The 21,650-nt window shown below is 40.0% G+C and overlaps 1 protein-coding gene across 3 annotated transcripts in view; it reads right to left on the bottom strand.

Annotated features, from left to right (window-relative positions):
• The window catches only part of PDE4D (phosphodiesterase 4D), a 945,814-nt gene that overhangs the window by 579,210 nt on the left and 344,954 nt on the right, over window positions 1–21,650 (bottom strand). Inside the window, exon 1 of one of the 3 annotated variants that reach the window (XM_070743322.1) lies at window positions 15,934–16,388. The exons of the other annotated variants lie outside the window; for them this stretch is intronic. Within the exon in view, the coding sequence (XP_070599423.1) occupies window positions 15,934–16,388 (455 nt within the window). Of the gene's footprint in view, window positions 1–15,933; window positions 16,389–21,650 lie in introns of those variants that run through there. 3 annotated transcript variants of the gene reach the window in all.

The following is a 21,650-nucleotide window of genomic DNA, read 5'->3' as shown; positions in this document are numbered from 1 at the left end:
CGTTCCAAACTTGACTGTAAAAAATATGATTTCAACAATCGAGTTATCGAAGCGTGGAACTCATTACCGGACTCAATTGTGTCAACCCCTAACCCCCAACATTTCTCCCTTAGACTCTCCATGATTGACCCTTCCAGGTTCCTAAGAGGCCAGTAAGGGGCGTACATAAGTGCACTGGTGTGCCTTTCATCCCCTGTCCAATTGTCTTTCCTTTCTCTCACTTATCATATATATTCTCTTTCTTTCATATATCCTCTCCTCTAAGTTCACTTTTACCCTTATATATATTACTACATGTCTATTTTTCTTCCTATGTATTTGTGTATTGGACAAATGAATAAATAAATAAAATGATTTAGAAAAAGAAATAGAAGAGATACTCAGCAAATCTTCAGATGATACAAAGTTAGCAGGACTGTGAAGATCTCAGAACATAGGCTCAGGTTTCCAAAGGATTTTGATGAACATTGAGCTGCTTCCAATAAAATGTAACTCAATGCACAATTCTGCTCTTAGGTAGGTAAAATCAGGTAAACAGGTACATGTGAACAGATACATTATGTTTAGCTTAAATAGTGCTCATGAGAAGCATCTGGGTATCCCAGTGGACCACAGATTAAGCATGAGCCAGTAGCTGCCAAAAAACCCAAAGCAATCTTTAAGACACAGAATGTGATAGTCTTGCTCTATGGTGCACTGGTTAAATTGTATCAGAAATATTGTGTCCAGTGATGAGCTGTTGCCCCCACAGGGGTAGGGGGAGGATGCAGTGGGGGTAGTAAGTTTATGCACTATTTATTGAGTACTTAATAGTTTTTTTATTGTCCTTCCTTCTCTAGTACCTTAGTATTATCTTTAATTACTTTTAAAATAGGAAATAATTAAATAGTATGTTTTTACCCATAAACACTTTAATCATTTTAATTACTATCTAGAACTGAACTTTTATAGCAATTAAAGAAAATTGAGCTACTTGCCTAATCTGTTATCATACTGAATCTTGTGCATTGAGTGCAAAACCTAAAAATGTTGCTGTGCTCCTCAGCAAGTAATGCTGTCTATCATTTGTCCTTTTTGTGGCTATTCAAATACAGTGGTCCCTCGACTTGCGCGTTCTCGATTAGCGCGAAACGCTGCAACGCAGTTTTTCAAAAAATATTATTTAAAAAATAAAATATTAAAATATTATTAAAAAAAATATATTAAAAAATAATTTTTTTTTTATTCTGTTCCCTGAATGGAGACCGCCGGCCGCTCAATCGGGCCGGCAGGGAACAGAATGGAGCCTTCCGCGGCGGGGCTGGTAAGGGGGGGAGCCGAGGGGGGAGCCAAGCCCAGCCCCGTGGCATTCGCTTTCCTCCCGCCGGCAGCCGACTGATCGTGGGCTCCTTCGCAACCTCGGAGAGCTTCCTGGTTTTCGTGAGCTTTCATGCCCCGGAAGCTCTCCGAGGTTGCGAAGGAGCCCACAATCAGTCTCGGCTGCGGGTGGGAGGAAGGCGAATCCCCCGTGGGCTCCGTTACATCTTCCGCTGCCAGCCAGGCCATGCTGGCGGCAGCGGAACAATCGCTGGGTGGAAGGCGTGCTCGGCTCTGCCGCTCCAGCCGCTTTCGGCCGAGCCTCCCCGGCCAAGCAGCCAGGGAAGTCGAGCCAGGCGTGGCGGCGGCAGCGCTGCTTCTCCGGTCGCCCGGTCCTCTCCTGCCTCCTGCGCCGATGTTCCCCGCTGCGACGGAAGGCAGTCGCTTGGCTAGGGAGGCTCGGCCGAAAGCGGCTGGAGCGGCAGAGCCGAGCACGCCTTCCACCCAGGGAGTCCTGCCCTTTCATCCCCGCCGACCACAGGGGCGAGGGGTGGGGATGAAGGGGCAGGACTTCCCGGGCGGAAGGCGTGCTCGGCTCTGCCGCTCCAGCCGCTTTCGGCCGAGCCTCCCTAGCCAAGCGACTGCCTTCCGTCGCAGCGGGGAACATCGGCGCAGGAGGCAGGAGAGGACCGGGCGACCGGAGAAGCAGCGCTGCCGCCGCCACGCCTGGCTCGACTTCCCTGGCTGCTTGGCCGGGGAGGCTCGGCCGAAAGCGGCTGGAGCGGCAGAGCCGAGCATGCCTTCCGCCCGGGAAGTCCTGCCCCTTCATCCCCACCCCTCGCCCCTGTGGCCGGCTCATCCAGGGGGGCGTGTGTGGACTGGCAAGCGGCAAGACCAAGGGAAGGTTCCTTCAGCCGCCCAACACCTGATCCGCTCCGCAGCGCGGCAGCAGCGAGGAGCCGAAGATGGGGTTTCCCCTTTGCCTTTACCCCATCTTTGGCTCCTCGCTGCTTCCGCGCTGCGGAGCAGATCAGCTGTTGGGCGGCTGAAGGAATCTTCCCTTGGTCTTCCCCGCCGCCCACACGCAAACTCCACCATCTGCGCATGTGCGGCCATGAAAAAAATGGCGCACATGCGCAGATGGTGGTTTTACTTCCGCATCCAATATAACGCGGAAATCGGTTAGCGCGGGAGGTCTTGGAACGTAACCCCCGCGCTAACCGAGAGATCACTGTACTGTAAAGTGATTTAATCAACTGAAAAAGAGTCCAAGCACCTATTTGATAACTTGGTCGGTAAGCCTCTCCCACCTAGTCACATGACCTTTAACACACACACCCCATTCACATGATTTTCAATCCACTCCCACCCGGTCACATGGCCAGCAAGCCACTCCTACCCAGTCACATGACCATCAAGCCACACCCACAAAATAAATCACTCCCACAGACTAATTTTAGTTACCATAATAAGAAAGAATACTGAAGAGATTAAAATAATGCAGCGAAGAGTGACAAATGTAAGGAGGGCCTTTTAACCATTCTCTATGATGAATGGTTAAAAGAAGGGTAATGAGACTTGATAGCTTCACCCAATATATGAAGCAGGCAAAATAGTGTGGATTTAATCTCCATAGAAGCTAAAGATAGACGAGAATCAATTGGTGGGGCTTTATAGATAGTGAACTGAACTCAAAATAGGGAGATTTTCCTGACCATGAGAACTATTAAGCAGCTAAAGAGCCTGTCTAGTTTCTGAATTTGGGTTGTTCCATCAATGCAGCTTTTTAAACAAATGTGGACAGCCTTTTTCTGGAATGGATTGAGGATTTCTATATTTAGGCAGGGGATGATATTCAGCATAGACTGCAATATAGACAATTATATAAGGAATAAAATTATAATAGCTCTCTATTAGAGCTTGATGGAATCGTGTTGATTTAAAAGCTCATAGATTTTGAAGCATCTACACTGAGATAGAACTAAAGCTGATTCCAATTCAGTAATAGACTGGATGTTTATATTGTACTAAGTCATAACATGGTTGCTTTGTTTGTGCTTAATGTGTTGCGTAAGTCCAGCTTCTGTGGTTTGAAGATTGTGGTTTATGTCTTAAAATGTTTTATGCAGTTATCTATCTATAATTTATTGGGCACACCTTAGTAAACCAAACCATAGTTTTAGAACTATCACATCGGTCACAAAATAAAATCTACCGGTATTCAGATCTAGTTATCACCCACCTTAAGTTGAATCATGTCCTGAAGTCCTCATATTAAAATTGTGCATAATATTTGGTAAGACATTCTTACTGAAGAGTGCCAAATTACATATTCCCAATGATCATATTCCCAGTAAATTCTCCTTGGTCATGGCCTTTTATTTCCACAGCCCTTTTCTTACTCGGGGACATGTAACAATATCTGCAGAACACAGCCTTCCCATATGTCACTGTTAACATTTGGGAAAGCTACAATTTGTACAACCATGTGCAGATGTAAAAAAAAAAATGTTCCATGAAGTCCACTGGAAGTGAATTTCATTATTCTGTCCCCACTGGAATTAAGTCTGTTAATAATTTTGTTAGCATTTGTCTTTCTACAAAAAGCCTATTAGCATTTTCTTAACTCCAAAAAGAAAAGCATTTGGAAAAGGCATACCACTGAGGGTTGTAAGCAGCATGCATAAGGACAAGATACAGTAGTCCCTCACCTATCGCTGGTGTTACGTTCCAGACCTGGCCGCGATAGGTGAAATCCGCGATGGGGAATTTATCGTCTGATAGTACTTATTTAAGTATTTATATTGTAATTGTTTGGTAAGTTTTCATTGTTTTAAGTGTTTATAAACCCTTCCCACACAGTATTTATTTTAGATACAGTATTTAAATACAGTATTTACAATTTTAGATATTTTTTTTTTTTGAAAAACCTGCCGATCGAGTTCGGCGGGCTGTTTAAATCTGCCGATCGACTTCCTCAGAAACCCGCGATGAAGTGAAGCCGCAGTAGGTGAAGCGCGGTATAGCGAGGGACTACTGTATTCTTTTAACATAGAACTTACATTGCCTTTAATAGCTTACATTGGATTATCTGAAGAATTGCCTCTCGTCCATTACACTATCTGGCCCACCAGGAAGGGATAGCAGGGTATGTTGCAGACCAGTGTTCCCTCTAATTTTTTTTTTGGGGGGGGGGGCGGAAAAGTATAGTGTCTGAGCGGCAGTCCCTTCGGGACTGGGCGGCACTCTTTCCCTCTCACTCTTTCCCTCTCGGCTTCTGGGCAGGTTTGAAAAACTCTGAGTTGATGATGATTTTTAAGTGAGCCATTGCTCACTGCTCAGCTTAGAGGGAACTATGGACCCCATATATTAGGTCACAAAAAGACCCTTCTCAATGGTCTATTACAGGGGTGGGCAATTAATTTTGCCATGGGGCCGCATGAGAAATTGGGAAGGTTTTAGAGGGCCGGATTAATATAATTGACTCAGTTCTACCCAATACTGTATATTATTGGGTAGAACTGAGTTAATTATATTATAATTATAAATTATAATTATATATTATATTATATATATTATAATTATAAGTTGATTGCCCATCCTTTCCTTCCTTCCTTTCCTTTCCTTTCCTTCCTCCATTTCTCCTTCCTTCCTTCCTTCCTTTCTTCCTTCCAACCTCTGCAGGCCAGTCACAGACCGCATCCGGCCCCCAAGCCGCACTTTGCCCAGGTCTGGTCTATTAGAACATCATATTCCTGGAGTACAATTGTACTTCCCTCATCTTGTTATTTTTCTGGAGGAACCTGTTGTTTTGGTTTTGTCAGTGGACCTGGGGACCACAAATGGGATGGGACTGATTAAATAGTTTATCTGATGCCACAGAGCAGGGCTGTCAAAAACAATCACACACAGCCAGTTTGACAGGCCTGCTATAGAGTGAATGACAAGGAACAGTTTGGAATTTGTGTTGTTTTGTATTAGTGCAAGTCCCTTCAAAACATTTTTGCACCTGAGACAAAGATTCCACACACATACACGCCCCATCAATCTTCTTATAAAAGTGGAAAAATGTTAATTTCTGTTTCATTGTTGAAAATGGAAAAAAATATATTAATCAGTTTAACTGAAAGCAATAAGTTACTCGTTTAAAAGGAACAAAGCAAGCCATATGGCATATAATTCCACATCAGCTCATTATTTCTCATTGTTCCCTAGCATATAAGGGTAGAGCTGACTTTATGTCATAGGGAGAAAAAAGAAGTGGAAGAGAAGAAACAGGTGAAAAAGCCTTGCAATTATTATATTTGTATAGGAAGGAAAAATTTTAGGCTGGGTTGCTGGGAGATTGGATGACCAGAAGCAAGGATAGACTCAGTTACAGCATTGATGGGTGACCCATCAGAAGATCTGAAGGACCAGGTCAGGAACAAATTGTCAACGAGAAATTCTGTGTGGTTGTTAAGAGATGACTCCAACTGGATGACACATAATCAAATAATCTCATTTTACATTTCAAGCAACATATACTGTACCTGTACCCTTGTATTTCTTAGCTAAATTGTATAACTTAATGCAGATGCTCTTAAAGCTGTTTCAAAAGTATATTTAATATTTTGCTTCCAATGACATCAATATTTATTTTTAAATCTATATTTATTATAATATAAACAAATTTGTGTTTTTATATCTATTTTATAAATATTATGCATTCTTCGGTTGGGAGCTGTAATACTTTTCTTAATAAAGAGACATGAAAGTCTACTATTTAATCACTGAAAAACCCATACATTTGTCCTGTTTGCATTAAAAATTTCAAGAAGCATTCGTAATCCAGTTGTGTACTTTTTTCACACACACAGTTGTGTACTTTTTTCACTGTATTATGCATGAGTGTAAACAATATTTATGTAGTGCAACACTAATAACACATGCTTGGTTGGGGTAGAGAACTAGTGAACAATTTCAAAGGAGGGATATGTAAAGGCTTGGAGAGGGAGGGATGAATAGGGCAGGTGATAGATAGGTCAATAGTGATAGATAACAACAACAACAACTACTACTACAGCAGCAGCAGCAACAACAACAACAACAGCAAGTTGGAAGGGACTTTGGAGATCTTCTGGTCCAGCCCCATTTAGGTAGGAAATCCTACACCAATTCAAACAAATGGTTATCCAACATCTTCTTTAGAACTTCCAGTGTTGGAGCATTCACAACTTCTGGAGGTAACCTGTTATACTGATTAATTATTCTAACTGCCAGGAAATTTCTTCTTAGTTCTCTCCTTGATTAGTTTTCCACCCATTACTTCTTATTTTACCCTCAAGTGCTTTGAAGAATAGTTTGACTCCCTCTTCTTTGTGGCAGCCCCTGAGATATTGGAACACTGCTATCATGTCTCCCCTAATCCTTCTTTGCATTAAACTAGACGTACACAATTCCTGCAACTGTTCTTCATATGTTTTAGCCTCCAGTCCTATAATCATCTTTGTTGCTCTTCTCTGCACTCTTTCTAGAGTCTCAACATCCTTTTTACACCATGGCAACAAAACTGAACAGACAGACAGACAGACCATACACACATGTACCTTTTTATTTAAATCTGTGTTAACATTAATTTCATGTTACATTTTGTTTTAAAACCATGCACCACATTATAATGGTTATTATACTGAAATAAATCTTAGAAGACTCTTCAGCCAGCAGGGTTTTAAGCCCATGGCATGTCTTTTGGGAACTCTGCAAATTATATTGTAACCAACCCATCTGGAGGGAATCAGGCTAAGAAAGGCTTGTAGAAAGGTTGGCATCTGTACATATAATCCTCAAATGAACACACCAGTTTTCATAAACTTTATTAGTTCATTAGTTTTGCTTGGGCACAGGAACACAAGTACACCTTAATATGTCCTGAAATACTGGTGAGCTACTCATAATGGAGAAAAAATGCATATATTCTGACATATGATTAAGGTAGCCTTTAAATTGAGAAATACTAAAGCTGTTTATTGATTCAAGTTAATGGAAATATATAAAAATGCATAGGAATTGACAGAGGAATTCAGCCCATCTCTCCAAATAAATATTTCTAAGAGACATTGCTCAAAGCTCAGAAAGTAAGAACCTGTTCTGTCCGGCCCAGATAATTATCAGTAATTAATTCCCAATAAAAACTCGAAAACAGTCACTATGTATATTTGTCTATTTACAAAGAAACATGCTGGAAACAGCAATGAAATCACAGAAATATCAGTCCACCTGCCAAAATTCCACAGTTATCAGCGCAGTTAATAATGAGTGTCCAACATAAGGTAATAAATTCAAGTCATAGGTTTTTAGTGTTGATAGATACTCACAAATGCCTTCAAAAACCAGGATTTCAAGATTGCAAAAGGATTTAAGAGAAACTGCTAGTTCTCTCTCTATAGATAGGAATGTTGAACTTCTGTGCTGAGATTTCCCATAATCCTCACTTTTATACCTTGCCAGTGATGACAAGCTGTGCATAGAGGTATTCAATGCCTAGATCTACGTTGCTGGAGATATTCTTGTCTCCCTCACATTCTTCTTAACCTAGTGTCTAATATTGAGTCCACAATATCCCCCTCCTCATCTAACTCAAATATTACCACATCTGGGGGTTCTGCAGCTGCTGGAGGTTCCCCAGACTTCAACTCTCCCTCACTTTCTAATTCCTCTGGTAAACAAGCTGGTCTATGATACCCAGATGGACCTGGTTCATTAAAGTCTGTGATCAAATGCGAGCCAACCACAAAAGAACCTTTGAAAAAATGATGCTTATTTTGCTGATAACTGAAATCACTAAAATTAGGCTGAGGTACCAGTGGTGATCCATAATGTTTTCGGTAGTGCTGCAAAGACAAGAATACAGCTATGTCCTTTCCCTGTGCTACTGTAATGCCAAGCAGGGATCTGCATCCATTCTAGTACAACCTCCACCTTTCAATATCATTTCCAGGCTAAAAGATAAATTTGTATTCTACTCTTCAGAACTTCCCATCACTTTCCCAAAAAAATTGTTTTACAAAGCATTTTAATAAAGCAAAAAATTATTTGTATTCATAATTTATTTTATTTATTTATTATACATATATATTAACTCATAAATTAAATAAAAGCCAGGCAATCTAAGTTGCAAAGAGCAGCAGGTAAAGAAGAAATTGCATATTCAACATGCAATTTATTTCAGATTGAGATAAAACATTTATGTCAATTCAATGTTTTTATTTTTTCAAGTAATATGTTCAATATCTCAACAAAATAGCAACCAGTATTATAAGTAGTACTGCAAAGGTTTTAGTCTAAAGTTGGGACCATATTCATGTTTGCCAATTGGATTTTAATTTTCCCAAAATTGGAAGATGACAATTACTGCAGGGTTTTTTTCTCAGCAAAGCTTTGATATAAGCCTTGCACTTAATAGGATATATATTTTAATACTTAATGAATACTCTTGTTACACACTGGATTAGCATGTAACCTGTACAAATATGTTTTTCTCTTGTAAATTGTAAGTATGAATCTTGAACTTTGTCCTTTAATAAAGATACTGTCTCAATACAGGCTTTGCCTCTTATCTGAGTTTTTTTCCTCTTAGTTTACCTATTTTTCAGAGTATAAGATGCACCTTCTAAGAGCAGCTGAAAATTTGAGTGCATCTTATACTCTGAATGTAGCTTTTTTGAAGCTTTTTCCCCCAGCCCTAACAAGATGCTAACAATCTTCCCGGCTCTCAGCCAGGGGATAAAATAATGTCTGAAGCTGGCAAGACTAAGGATGCTAGCTAGATGAATACCTGGCAGGTAGATTTCCCCCCCTATTTTTCTCCCCCAAAACTAGGATGTGTCTTATACTCCAGTGAATCTTATACTCCAAGAAATATGGTACTTTACTGTTTCTGTGATTTTACAAAGAGAAACATATATAGATTTTATTAAACACCTGTTTTCTGATACTAATAAACATGGCTTCTGGGCCCGAGAAGTAGCTATTGAGTAGGTTCATTAGCTGATGGCTATAGTTTACATGACTTAGTTCCTGACCATTTTTTAAAAAGGTTATTAATTTAAGAAAAAAACTGAGACTTTAACATTCAATTTACCTGCTGAGTATGTTTCTGCTGGGAATCAAACTTTATATAAAGGCACAGATAGGTTACAATCAAGAGCCAGTTTGATGTCATGGTTAAGACTATCAGATTAGAAAACAGAGACCACAGTTCTAATTCCATTTTAGGTTTGAAGGAAGCTGGGTGACCTTGGGCTAGTCACTCCCTCTCAGCCCTAGGAAGAAGGGAGGATCAAACTATTTCCCCAAAAATTGACAGGAGTCAATATTTGAAGGCACGTATAGAAAAGGTTGTATTCGCTATACACTTGGAACAGCCCCATAGATCACAGTGGGATTTACTTCTGAATAAACATTCATATTGTTAGGCACAGATCTTATCTTGACACTCAGAGCATCAAAGGATTTTCTGTTGATATAATATTTACTTTGCTAGACTTACTGGTACCAGCAAAAATATGTATGAGTAACAAAATGTGATCAGAATATTCTACTTTCAATCCTTGGGAATCCTTGGGAATTTCTGTATGAAGTAAGAAAAAAGGTAATCTCATTAACCTTTCCACCTATATTTAATATTTGTTAAAGTGAAAATTAAATGTTGAACTGAATATGTGATGTAAACAAAACTGTTTTTCGATCTTTCACAGAATTGAAAATGAATCATCATAATGAAAAAAAGCCAGCTGGCCAGTGAAAGAGAGATACCGAACTAATTTTTTAAAATGAAATTTTCAGTCCTTTTGCACACATCTTGGAAGTAAATGAGTCTACTGTTATATTAGCTCTAAGATACAGCATTAAATATAATCCTCCCTCAATCTATGCTGATTTCAAAATAATAGCATCCATAACCACAGATAAAACTAGGGTCTGACCCAATGAGAATTCTCAAATGTGTGATAGATTCATCACACAGTAATTTTATTTTATTTGTTTATTAAATTTATTTGCTGCCCAATTTGCAGTCTGGAAGACTATGCCTTCTCTAAAGAATCCAATTCTTTGAAAGACTTTTCATTCCAATAAAAGACTTAATTCTTTGCTCTTTTTCTAAATATGTGCTTAATAATTTTGATTAATTGATACAGTTAATTAATTATCAGTTCTCATCAATTAATCAATTGATGAGAACTGATACAGTTCTACAGAGGAATCATTGAGTCTGTCATCTGCACTTCTATAACTGCCTGGTTTGGTTCTGCAACCCAACAAGACAGACACAGACTTTAGAGGATAATCAAAACTGCAGAAAAAACAATTACTGCCAACCTGCCTTCCATTGAGGATCAGTATAATGCACAAGTCAAAAAGAGGGCAGTGAAAATATTTATGGACCCTTTTCATCCTAGACATAAATTGTTTCAACTCCTACTCTCACAACATTGCTATAAAGCACTGCACAACAAGACAACTAGACACAAGAACAGTTTTTTCCCTAACGCCATCACTGCTAAACAAATAATCCCTTCACCACTGTCAAACTATTCACCAAGGCTGCATTACAGTACTACTAGTTATTCTCATCTCTACAGTACTACCTGTACTAGTTATTCTCATCATTCCTATCACCCATCTCCTCCCACTTATGACTGTAACTTGTTGCTTGTATTCTTATGATTTATATTAATATTGTTTCCTGGTTGCTTATGTGAACCCTATGACAATCATTAAGTATTGTACCTCATGATTCTTGACGAATGTATATTTTATTTTATGTACACTGAGAGCATATGCACCAAAGACAAACTCCTTGTGTGTCTATCACACTTGGCCAATAAAGAATTCTGTTCTGTTCTATTCTATTCTATTCTCCATTGTTCTTGTTTGCAGTATCAGCTTTAGGCTAAGGCAAAGTAGGCACTGCCCTAAGATTCCAAAACCCAAGGGTTGCCAATGCCAGACCTTCCTCCAACCCATTTTAAAAATGCAACTCATCATACCAGTGGGAGGTGGTAATATTAGTTAATGTGGCCTAAGGGTACCATATATCTTTGAGATAGCACTGCTCGGTGCTTTATTATTTTTTTGTTGTTGTTGCTGCTGCTGTTAGATTTATATATTGTACCATGTTATTTCCAGAATCTCAAAAAGGCAGCATAATAACATTCCTACCTCCAAATTTTTCCATAACAACCACCCTATGTAACTGGATCGAAGTAATTTCTTTCTACACAAGATGTACACTGTTCAATGCCAGTTCTTTCAAAGTCTACACTATATTGAAGTATTTTTTAAAGCCATATGAGACACTTTTCAGATTGTTGTTCTAGCTCAGCCATTTATATTTTAAGTGAGAAACCAGAATGGAGAGATTAATTAGTACTTTCAATGGGGATGCCAATAAAACAACATCAAAAACAGTTATATGGTCATTTAAAATGTATTGTAATTACAATTTAACAATAGACTAGATTTTACTTCTTAACAAAGCTGCATGCTTGACTGCATTGCAATTTCTAATTTTTAAATACCTACCGTAAAGTTAATAAATTCTGCATTTAACATTCCAACTAAGATAAATGTAGGCTATAAAAAGTTCATAAATGGGAACTAAAGTCGAGAAAGATTAGCACATATGTGCGAGGGGAACTTTCACCTTTATAAAAAGTTGATTGGTTTAATATATTTCCTTCAGTGCAAAGTTAACAAGTTTTCATATATTCAGATATTAATGCAAAATACACTGCTCCAAAAATAAAGGGAACCCTTAAACAACACAATATAACTCCAAGTAAATCAAACTTCTGTGAAATCAAACTGTCCACTTAGGAAGCAACATTGATTGACAATCAATTTCACATGCTGTTGTGCACATTCAACTTTGTACAGAACAAAGTATTCAATGAGAATATTTCATTCATTCAGATCTAGGATGTGTTATTTGAGTGTTCCCTTTATTTTTTTGAGCAGTATATTTATATAGCTGAGACTGTTGTTCTCTCTACCAAATACTTTTCATCATAAAATGATTTTGTGTAAATAAAATGAAGAATGTTTTGAATTCACCAAGAGATCATATTAGCTTGCATAATCAAAACCATGCTTCATACATTCCATAATATAAGTGCTTTAAAAATCTTTTGATGGTATTCAAATATCATTATATGGTCATTAAGACTATATGAAGGGCTTACATTTGATTTCATTGTACACAAACTGACATCATCAGTAATTGTACTGTTTGCATCCTAAAGGGTTTACATCATTTGAATATTATGATCTTCTAAGTCTTTAAATTCATGGAACGCTAATAATAATTGGACTTTTAAAACTGATTTGAAATACACATTACAAATGTTTGAAAAGCTTTTTCAGAAAAAATGTTTAAAAATGTTAAAATAGCATAACTTTTAAGAAGTTAACTATTTATGAAATATATTTACATTTTAGACTATATTAACTTGAAAAATAGTTCAAAATGTACTTTTTGTAGTTTAAATCTTGCCAACTTGAAAATGCTCTGTTTTATATTACATTTAAACTGTCTGAAGACCTCTATATTTTTAGAATGTTTTGATTATACTCTGTATAAATGTCTTGTGTTTCAGAGACTGAAATGCCACATTAGATCATTTTACTTTAAAATACAAGAATAAAATATTTTGCAATATAGCTCCTTTTTAAATAAAACCAGCATGATTACATAACTGCAACTGAAGATCAACCAGTAGGAAATATCAGATAAATGGTGCAATGGTGAAACAAGGTTATTTGTAAAAGGGACTGAGGTTGCAACCAAATTTACTCATTCTTAAATTCGGTTCATTAATATTATTATGTCTATTGTAGGTATGAATAAATCAGTATCACATTCTTATTACAAATTCTAATAAAGAAGACACCGCTAGAAAGAAGTTTTTTCTTTTAAAAGAAAAGAATTTTTAAAAAGCAATTCTAATACATTGGACTTAATATGAGTATGCATTAAGTGCCTTTGATTCAAGTGGACTTGCTTTAAATATGACTAAGTATGAATCCAAATTAATGCTTTTTCATTTTTCAATTCCTCATCCTTTATAATCACACACTGAAAACAGTACCAAAAACAGTACAATTTCCACCACAGTACATATGAAATCTGCATATCCTATCCCTATAAGTCCTAGTAGAATAAAGAGAACTGAAAGATGCATGGATGCCAGTACAATCTACCTTGGCATCTACGCTTCATAATGTCACTTTCCCAGTACACCTAGAGAACTTTCTACCATTATCCAGCCATTGTTGGGGTCACATGAAACCTGTCCTTGCCTTTCGGAAACTCCTTAAAACCCACCTCTCCTGTCAGGCATGGGGGAATTGAAACATCTCCCCCTTGCCCATATAGTTTCTGTGTATGATTCGATTGTGTGCTTGTTTTTTATATATTGGGGTTTCTTTTGGATTTTTAACCTAAAACTGTAATTTAGATTGCTAAATATTAGATTTGTTACTATGTATTGTTTTTTACCATTGTTGTGAGCCGCCCCAAGTCTGTGGAGAGGGGCGGCATATAAATCCAATAAATCTAATCTAATCTAATCTGTTACTGGCCCATTGGCATACAGAGGACCCCATAAGTCACACTGTTGTGAGCCGCCCCGAGTCTTCGGAGAGGGGCGGCATACAAATCCAAATAATAAATAAATAAATAAATAAATAAATAAATAAATAAATAAATAAATAAATAAGTCACTAATGCTGAAAGCCCCACATGAATTGTTTATCTTCTAGCAAAATAATTGTTGGAAAGTTTAAAACCACCGGTGTTCTAATGTGTAATTCCTGTTAAAGAGAAAGAAAAATGACAGTAATAATTATCTGTAGCATTTGCACTAAGTGGTGGTTCATCTCCAAAATGATAATGAATAATGTGGAAATATTCAACACAATTGAATTTGGTTACTGCTTCCTTCTTTTCAAGAACAGCACAAGGGGACTACTATACTCCAGACAAGACTGTTTGTAGGTAGACTGAGATGTGGCGCATATCAAAATCTGATATTTGTACTACAGTCCTTATCTAGAGCACACTAACCCAGATTTTGAATAATGTAGAGCAAATACTGGGGTGATAATTTTTTCACCACATCACTTTTTTATAACATACGTCAATGAAATTGATATAGTTCTGCACACTTCAAGCAAAATTAGATAATGTAAATGAAACTATTTTATCTTGTCACCAGCAGCTCTTTGCTGATTGCCAAAGGAAGTTTTCTTTAAAGAGTGATGTCATCTTCTGATCTATCAGCGACTGTATTCCTGCAACAACTACAACCTCTGACTCACTTTCTCCATGCCTTTTCCTCTAAAATCAACTAACAGCATCCAAGAAAGACCAGCTCTGTGCTTATCCATCAAGCTGCAGTCACTTCACCTTGGCGGGGAGGGGTGGAATTTTAAAAGCTTTAACTTCTAGGGTGTTGACTAAAGCGAAGAAAGCAAGTGATTATTGGATTTTAAAAATAAATAAAGCAATATACTACATACGCGCCTGAGGAAAGTGAAAAGAGGAGGAAGAGGAAGAAAGCTTTTGCTGCAGTTTTGCTGCCAAGTGTGTAATTTTAATCCTGCCTTTTTTCAATTTGGTGCCAATGGCTGTGGTTTCAAGGGGGGTGGGCTGGACAATACAGCCAACACATCTGGAGGGTAGCAGATTGATGAAAGGCTTGTAAATGCTTCCCCGGGTAAGATATAACATGATTGATCTGGGGTGAGATGACTATGGTTTCACACTCAGACTAGGTTACTCATAAACCAGTTTTTAATACACACATACAAGCATGCCATATATAGACATATTTATCTATATGAATGATTGATAGTATGCACGGTTTTTTTTAAGGGTTAGTAATGCATTTTATATTGTTCTTGCTCTTTTACTGGTATTATATTTTATATTGCTTTTAATTATTGCCAGCCACACAGAGTCCTATCGGAATTGGGCGGCATACAAATGCCATAAATAAATACATAAATAAATAAATATGTAGTTTTGTTTTATGTTTGCAGAGCAAAAGGAACAGGGTTTATTTATTTATTTATTTAGATTTGTATGCCGCCCTTCTCCGACGACTGGGGCGGTTAATAGCAATACAGTACAAGGGCAAATCTAATTAAATTTAAAACTACAATCTAAAAAGCCAATATCTCCTTGCTTCTTGCCTCCCCCTTCGCCCCACACTTTTAAAGTCGGCCTGCTTTGGAGGTGGGGGGAAACGATCAAGGCACAACAGCTGCCTAGATATCACGTCCAGATGCCCAGCGCCTACAACCGCTCTTAACGATTCCACCCAGTTTCCGGTACGTCTTCCGCGGAGGTCTGGAATCCGCTTCTCTCCTTCAGCGCTCTGACCTCTCGGCGCCCGGTGTTCCTGGCAAGCCTCCCTCGCCTCGGCTCTTCCGCGCGGCTCCGTGCCCTTCCCCATCCAACCCCACGAAAACCTTCTCCCTGACTTCTTCCCTCACCTGTCGGAAGGGGGAGGGGGGAGAAAGGATGGCGGAGAGCGAGTGAAATGGCCCCTTCCCGCCCCCCCCCGGCTGCCCCTCGCCCTTCCCGCCTACCGTCTGAAGCCTTGGAAGGACGAGGGCCAGGACATCCTGGATTTCTTCAAGCCGGGCCGGTGGCCGGTCTCCAGCGCGAAGGACGCGCGGTCCATGGCTCGGCAGTAGAGGTAGCGCTCCGTGTCCGAATAGCCGCGGTGCCTCACCCTGCCGCCGCCGCCGCCACCACCACCACCACCACCCCCGACGACGCGACCCCGCGAGGCTGGGGGGAGAGAAGCGGCGGGTGGCGAAGGCGGCGGCGGGAGAGGAGGAGGAGGAGGAAGAGGAGGAGACGGCGGCTGGTTCTGGGGCGCCTGCGGCTGGTGCACGAGGAAGTGGGGCTGCTGCCGGAGCTGGTAGCGGCAGCGGTGCTCGTGGCGCCAAAGATGCTTGGGCGCCGGCAGTTTCTCGCTAACGCCGCCGCCGCCGGGCGCCGGTTCGGTCAGGCTGGGGCGGTTCTCTTCGGCTTCCATGCTTCGGGAGGTCGGGGCAGGGCTGAAGAACAAGGCACAGCTGCGGAGCGCGCGACTCGGCAAGGCTTCCTTTCCCCGCCTGCGCTCGCTCGCTCGCTCCCCTCAGCCGTAGCCGCGACCCTTCCCTTTCCCGCGCTCGGCCGATAGCTGAAGGGAGACGAAGCGCGCTGCTGAAAAGTTGGACAGTTCCCGCCTCGCGCGCCGTTGTGGCCGAGTGTGCGGCCGAGCAACGCCCCGAACTTTCTTCCCCTCCCCTGGCCGCTAGGAGACGACGTCGCCCGGCTTCATGCCCGCCGGGCGCACGAGGGCAGGAGAAGCCGAGCCCGAGCCCAGCCGACGGAGTTTCAGCAGAAGCGCGGTTCGCCCAGCTCCTCCCGAACCTCAACGGCGACCTTTTCACCTCAGCGAGCTCGGTTTTATTTCCTCGTTCGCCTCCCCCTCCCCTCTTTTTGTTGTTTTGTTTTAAAGCCGGGCTTTGCAACGGAGGGTCGCCTTTCTCCCCTTCCGTCTCCTCGGGGCTGGCGGCGGGGAGGCGACTTCGGGTGGGAAAGTTCCCCGAAGTCGACGTCGCTGGCGAGACGGAGGGGCGGAGGAGGGGCAAAGCGGTGCGGCGGTTCTTTAGCTCCTCCTCGGGGTCTTCCCCGGCTTAGCCTGAGGGGCGGCTTTCTTCCTGTTGGCAGGGGTGGCGGGTGGTGGTGGCGGGAAGGATTCCCCATTCAGCCTCACCGAGCGTTTCCCGCTTTGAAAAGCTTCCTCCGAATGGGGGGGGGGGGCTAAAAAGGCCAGAAGCGCGCAAGCGCGCGCTTCCTTTCTCTCGTCGTCGCCCCCCCCCCCCACAAACCCCACAGCAATCTTTCCTGTGAATCAACCATGCCAATGTTTTAATTATAGCGACGTCTGTGCACCCGCTGTTCAGGGTGAAGATTGGGCGGAGCGCTTTCCTCATACAACATTCCTTTCTGAACTTTTTGGAGGTTCAAAGGGGGAGACAAAGAGAGAGAGAAATATACACTGCTCAAAATAATAATAATAAAGGGAACGCTTAAACAACACAATATAACTCCAAGAAAATCAAACTTCTGTGAAATCAAACTGTCCACTTAGGAAGCAACACTGATGGACAATCGATTTCACAGGCTGGTGTGCACATTCAACTTTGCACAGAACAAAGTATTCAATGAGAATATTTCATTCATTTAGATCTAGGATGTGTTATTGCGTTCCCTTAAAAAAATAAGTCAGACAAAGCAGATAGGTGATCCAGAGGTGGGCCACATCATTAGCTAATGAGAATTAACAATAATAATAACAACAACAACAACAATAATAATAATAATAATTTGTTAGATTTGTATGCCGCCCCTCTCTGAAGACTCGGGGCGGCTCACAACATAGCAATAGTACAGTACATTACAAATCTAATATTAAAATTTAAAAGTCAATTAAAAACATTAATATAACATAATCAATATCATAAAATCACAACTACACACTCGTACACACTCAAGCCAATTAATCATACTACAGAGGTCAGAAAAAACAATGAAGGGTGGAGATAATCATCCCCACGCCCGGTGACAGAGGTGAGTCTTCAACCTTTTACGGAAGGCAAGTAGGGTGGGGGCTGTTCGAATCTCTGGAGGGAGTAGATTCCAGAGGGCTGGGGCCGCCACAGAGAAGGCTCTTATCCTGGCCCCCACCAACCGACATTGTTTAGTTGACGGCACCCGGAGAAGGCCAATTCTGTGGGACCTAATCAGCCACTGGGATTCGTGCGGCCGAAGGCGGTCTCATAGGTATTCTCGTCCAATGCCAGCAACAACAACAACAACAACAACAACAGAGTTGGAAGACATCTTGGAGGTCTTGGAGGTCTTCTAGTCCAACCCCCTGCTTAGGTATGGAACCCTACACTACTTCAGACAGATGGTTATCCAACATCCACTTAAAAACTTCCAGTGTTGGGGCATTCACAACTTCTGGAGGCAAGCCGTTCCATTGATCAACCATTCTGATTGTCAGAAAGTTTCTTCTTAGTTCTAAGTTGCTTCTCTCCTTCTTTAGTTTCCATCCATTGCTTCTTGTTCTACCCTCAGGTGCTCTGGACTCATTCTTCTTTGTGGCAACCCCTCAGAACATTGCTATCATCCCCTGGTCCTTCTTTTCATTAAACTAGCCATGCCCAGGTCTTGCAACCGTTCTTCATATGTTTTAGCCTCCAATCCCCTAATCATCCATGTTGTTCTTCTCTGAACTTTTTCTAGAGTCTCAATATCCTTTTTGCATCATGGCGACCAAAACTGAATGCAGTATTCCAGTGTGGAATTACAGTGTGGAATTAGAATTGTTTGAACATGTTTGTGTGAACACCTTGCTTGTCTTACTTAACTGTAGTTGAGTAAATAATTGCTTAAGACGGATTATAGCAACTGAGAATTGGAGTCATGATTAGTGCAAACATAAACTAAACTCTGTATAATGGACCAGGCAATGGTGGGTTGCTCCTGATTCGGACTGGTTCTTGGAACTTGTAGCGATGGTGGCGGGAGGCTCCGTCCACCCACCTGAGATGCTTCTACAGTCGCATACGTGAATCATTAGCAATAATATTTACAACCCACCACTAGGACCAGGATAATATTTGTAAAAATATTGCCCTGGTAACATGAAAATTAATTTATTTAATAGTAAATGGCATTGTTTCAACCCAAAACATACTTCTGCATGTGAAAACATACCGTATAAGACTCACCTTAGTTTTGGGGGAGGAAAATAGGGGAAAGAATCTGCTTATCAGATATTCACCTGCCTAGCATCCTTAGTCTGGTCAGCTTCAGCACATTATTTTATCCCCTGGTTAGGACTTTAAAAAAAACCCCTTTGTTCAGAGAGAATAACAATGAAAGAGCTTGCAAGCCAGTAAGAGCTGGGAACATCATTAGCACCTGGAAAGAACACTTGAAGCAAGTAGAGCAATGGAAAAATAACCCTGCAAAGACTTAGAGCTTGGAAAACATTCTTCGCAGAAAGTAACAATGAAAGAGCTTGCAAGGTAAGAGCTGGGAAGATTGTTAGCAGCTAGTTAGGGCTGAAAAAGAAGCTACATTCAGAGTATAAGATGCACCCAAATTATCAGACTCTTTTAGGGAGGAAAAAAGTGCATCTTATACTCCAAAAATATGGTAATTTAACTGATAGTAATGATAATGATTGCATAACAAAATAATTTGCTGTAGTGCAGCAATTTTTAAACGGCAGGTTTTAATCATTAAATCCGATTCAATAATATTGAATAGTATATTCAGAGAGATGCAATCAATCATTCCCACATATCATAACACTACTTTTTTATTTTAAAAATCATCCTTGCCTTCACAGTAATGAAACACTACATTTTAAATCCTTAGAATATTGTAACATAGAATGGGAGCGTTCACACAGATACTGACAAATAGTACAAGTGAATCTGTAATGTTTCAGTCAATATGCAGTGTTTTACAAAATAGACTTAACCAGTTAAAGAACTAGCATTTAAACCCAATCAGCATATTAAATTTGGCTACAATTATTTTTGATTATCTTTCTGGAACACTTTGCACAAACCTAGTTTTTTGGACAATAAGAATTCCTTTCTTCTAATACTATTCTTGCTCATGTTCTCAATCAACCTGTTAAAGAAATCTTGTCTGTTCTCTTCAGGCCTAGCAGTGGAGATGTGAAGAGATTGAAAAGTAGTAAAGGAAAAACAGTTTTCATTTGATATTCATTACAACATCCAGTCCTTAGCGACTGAACCACAGACAAAATCAAAGAGGCACGGAACAAGGCTGCACAATTCCATTTGCTCCCTAGTGCTTGGGTATGATTTCTAGAGACCCAACAAAAGCGACTAACGAATTGTAATTCATAACTGTAAACTGTAAAAGTTCACTTATTCATCTATTTTTAATTAACTCCATGAAAACATTGCAGTTAGAAGTATTAGAGGAATACAAGAAGCAGAATTAACTATGTACTGTAGTCACATTTCATGGAGTTACGGTATTACAGTTTTATTTGTCTAAGCCACATTCACATTATCTTATAGATGGAATTCTTTCACTGAATAATAAATACAAAGAAGTCTTAAGTGAGTCATTATTTCAACCAATGAAAATGGATATGATTCTTTCTCTATCCCAAAACATATAAGGCTTTCTATGTCCAGCAGCATTTTGAAGAGCATTTAGAGATTGTTGTGAAGCAGTGAAGTTTTAATAAGGAAATCATAAGCTCTCTATAATCAGTCTGAAACTGAAAAGGCCGTATAGGTCAGAGTCCAATTGCCTACCTATTTAGAATTTAAATTCCTTGCAGTGAAGAGAACTCTATTTTGTACTCACGTGAAAGCTTAGGGAATTTTACCTACTGTTATGGAATTTGTCCATTTTTATCCATTATAGTGTTCCAGAAAGCTAATCAAAACTAATTGTAGCCAAATTTAATATGTTGACTGGATTTAACTGCTAGTTCTTTAACTGATTACCGGAAGTCTTTTTTTTTTGTAAAACACTGCATATTGCCTGAAACATTACAGATTCACTTTTACTGTTTGTCAGTATCTGTGTGAACACTTCCCTTCTATGTCACAATATCCTAAGGATATAAAATGTAGTGTTTCATTACTGTGGAGGCAAAGATCAATTAAAACAAATTAAAAAGTAGTGTTATGATATGTGGGACTGGTGTGCCTTTCGTCCCCTGTCCAATTGTCTTTCCTTTCTTTCACCTATCTTATATATTCTCTTCCTTTCATATATCCTCTCCTCTAAGTTCACCTTCACCCTCTTTTATATTATCACATGTCTATTTTCTTCCTATGTATTTATGTATTGGACAAATGAATAAATAAATACATCTCTCTGAATATTTTAAGTATTGAATCAGATTTAATTATTAAAACTTGCTGGTTAAAAGTTGCTGCGTTACAGCAAATTGTTTTTTAGGCAATCGTTATCATTACTATCAGTTAAACTATGTACAGTATTCACGTGCAGAAGTATGTTTCGGGTCTAAACAATCTCATTTACTATTAAAGAATATTTCTGATCCTACCATTTCCAAAATGTTTCCAAAATGAAAATCAAGCTTCTTAATACTTTTCAATAGAGATTGTGATAGAGCAGGGGTGTCAAACTCAATTTCATTGAGGGCCACATCAGGGTTGTATTTGACTTGGGGGTCATGGCCAGCTCAATGTCACTCGTGTAGGGGTTATCTGTG

This window comes from Erythrolamprus reginae, chromosome 2 (assembly GCF_031021105.1).
Source record: "Erythrolamprus reginae isolate rEryReg1 chromosome 2, rEryReg1.hap1, whole genome shotgun sequence".
NCBI classification, from domain to species: domain Eukaryota; kingdom Metazoa; phylum Chordata; class Lepidosauria; order Squamata; family Dipsadidae; genus Erythrolamprus; species Erythrolamprus reginae.
This window is presented reverse-complemented; position numbering and strand designations above follow the sequence as displayed.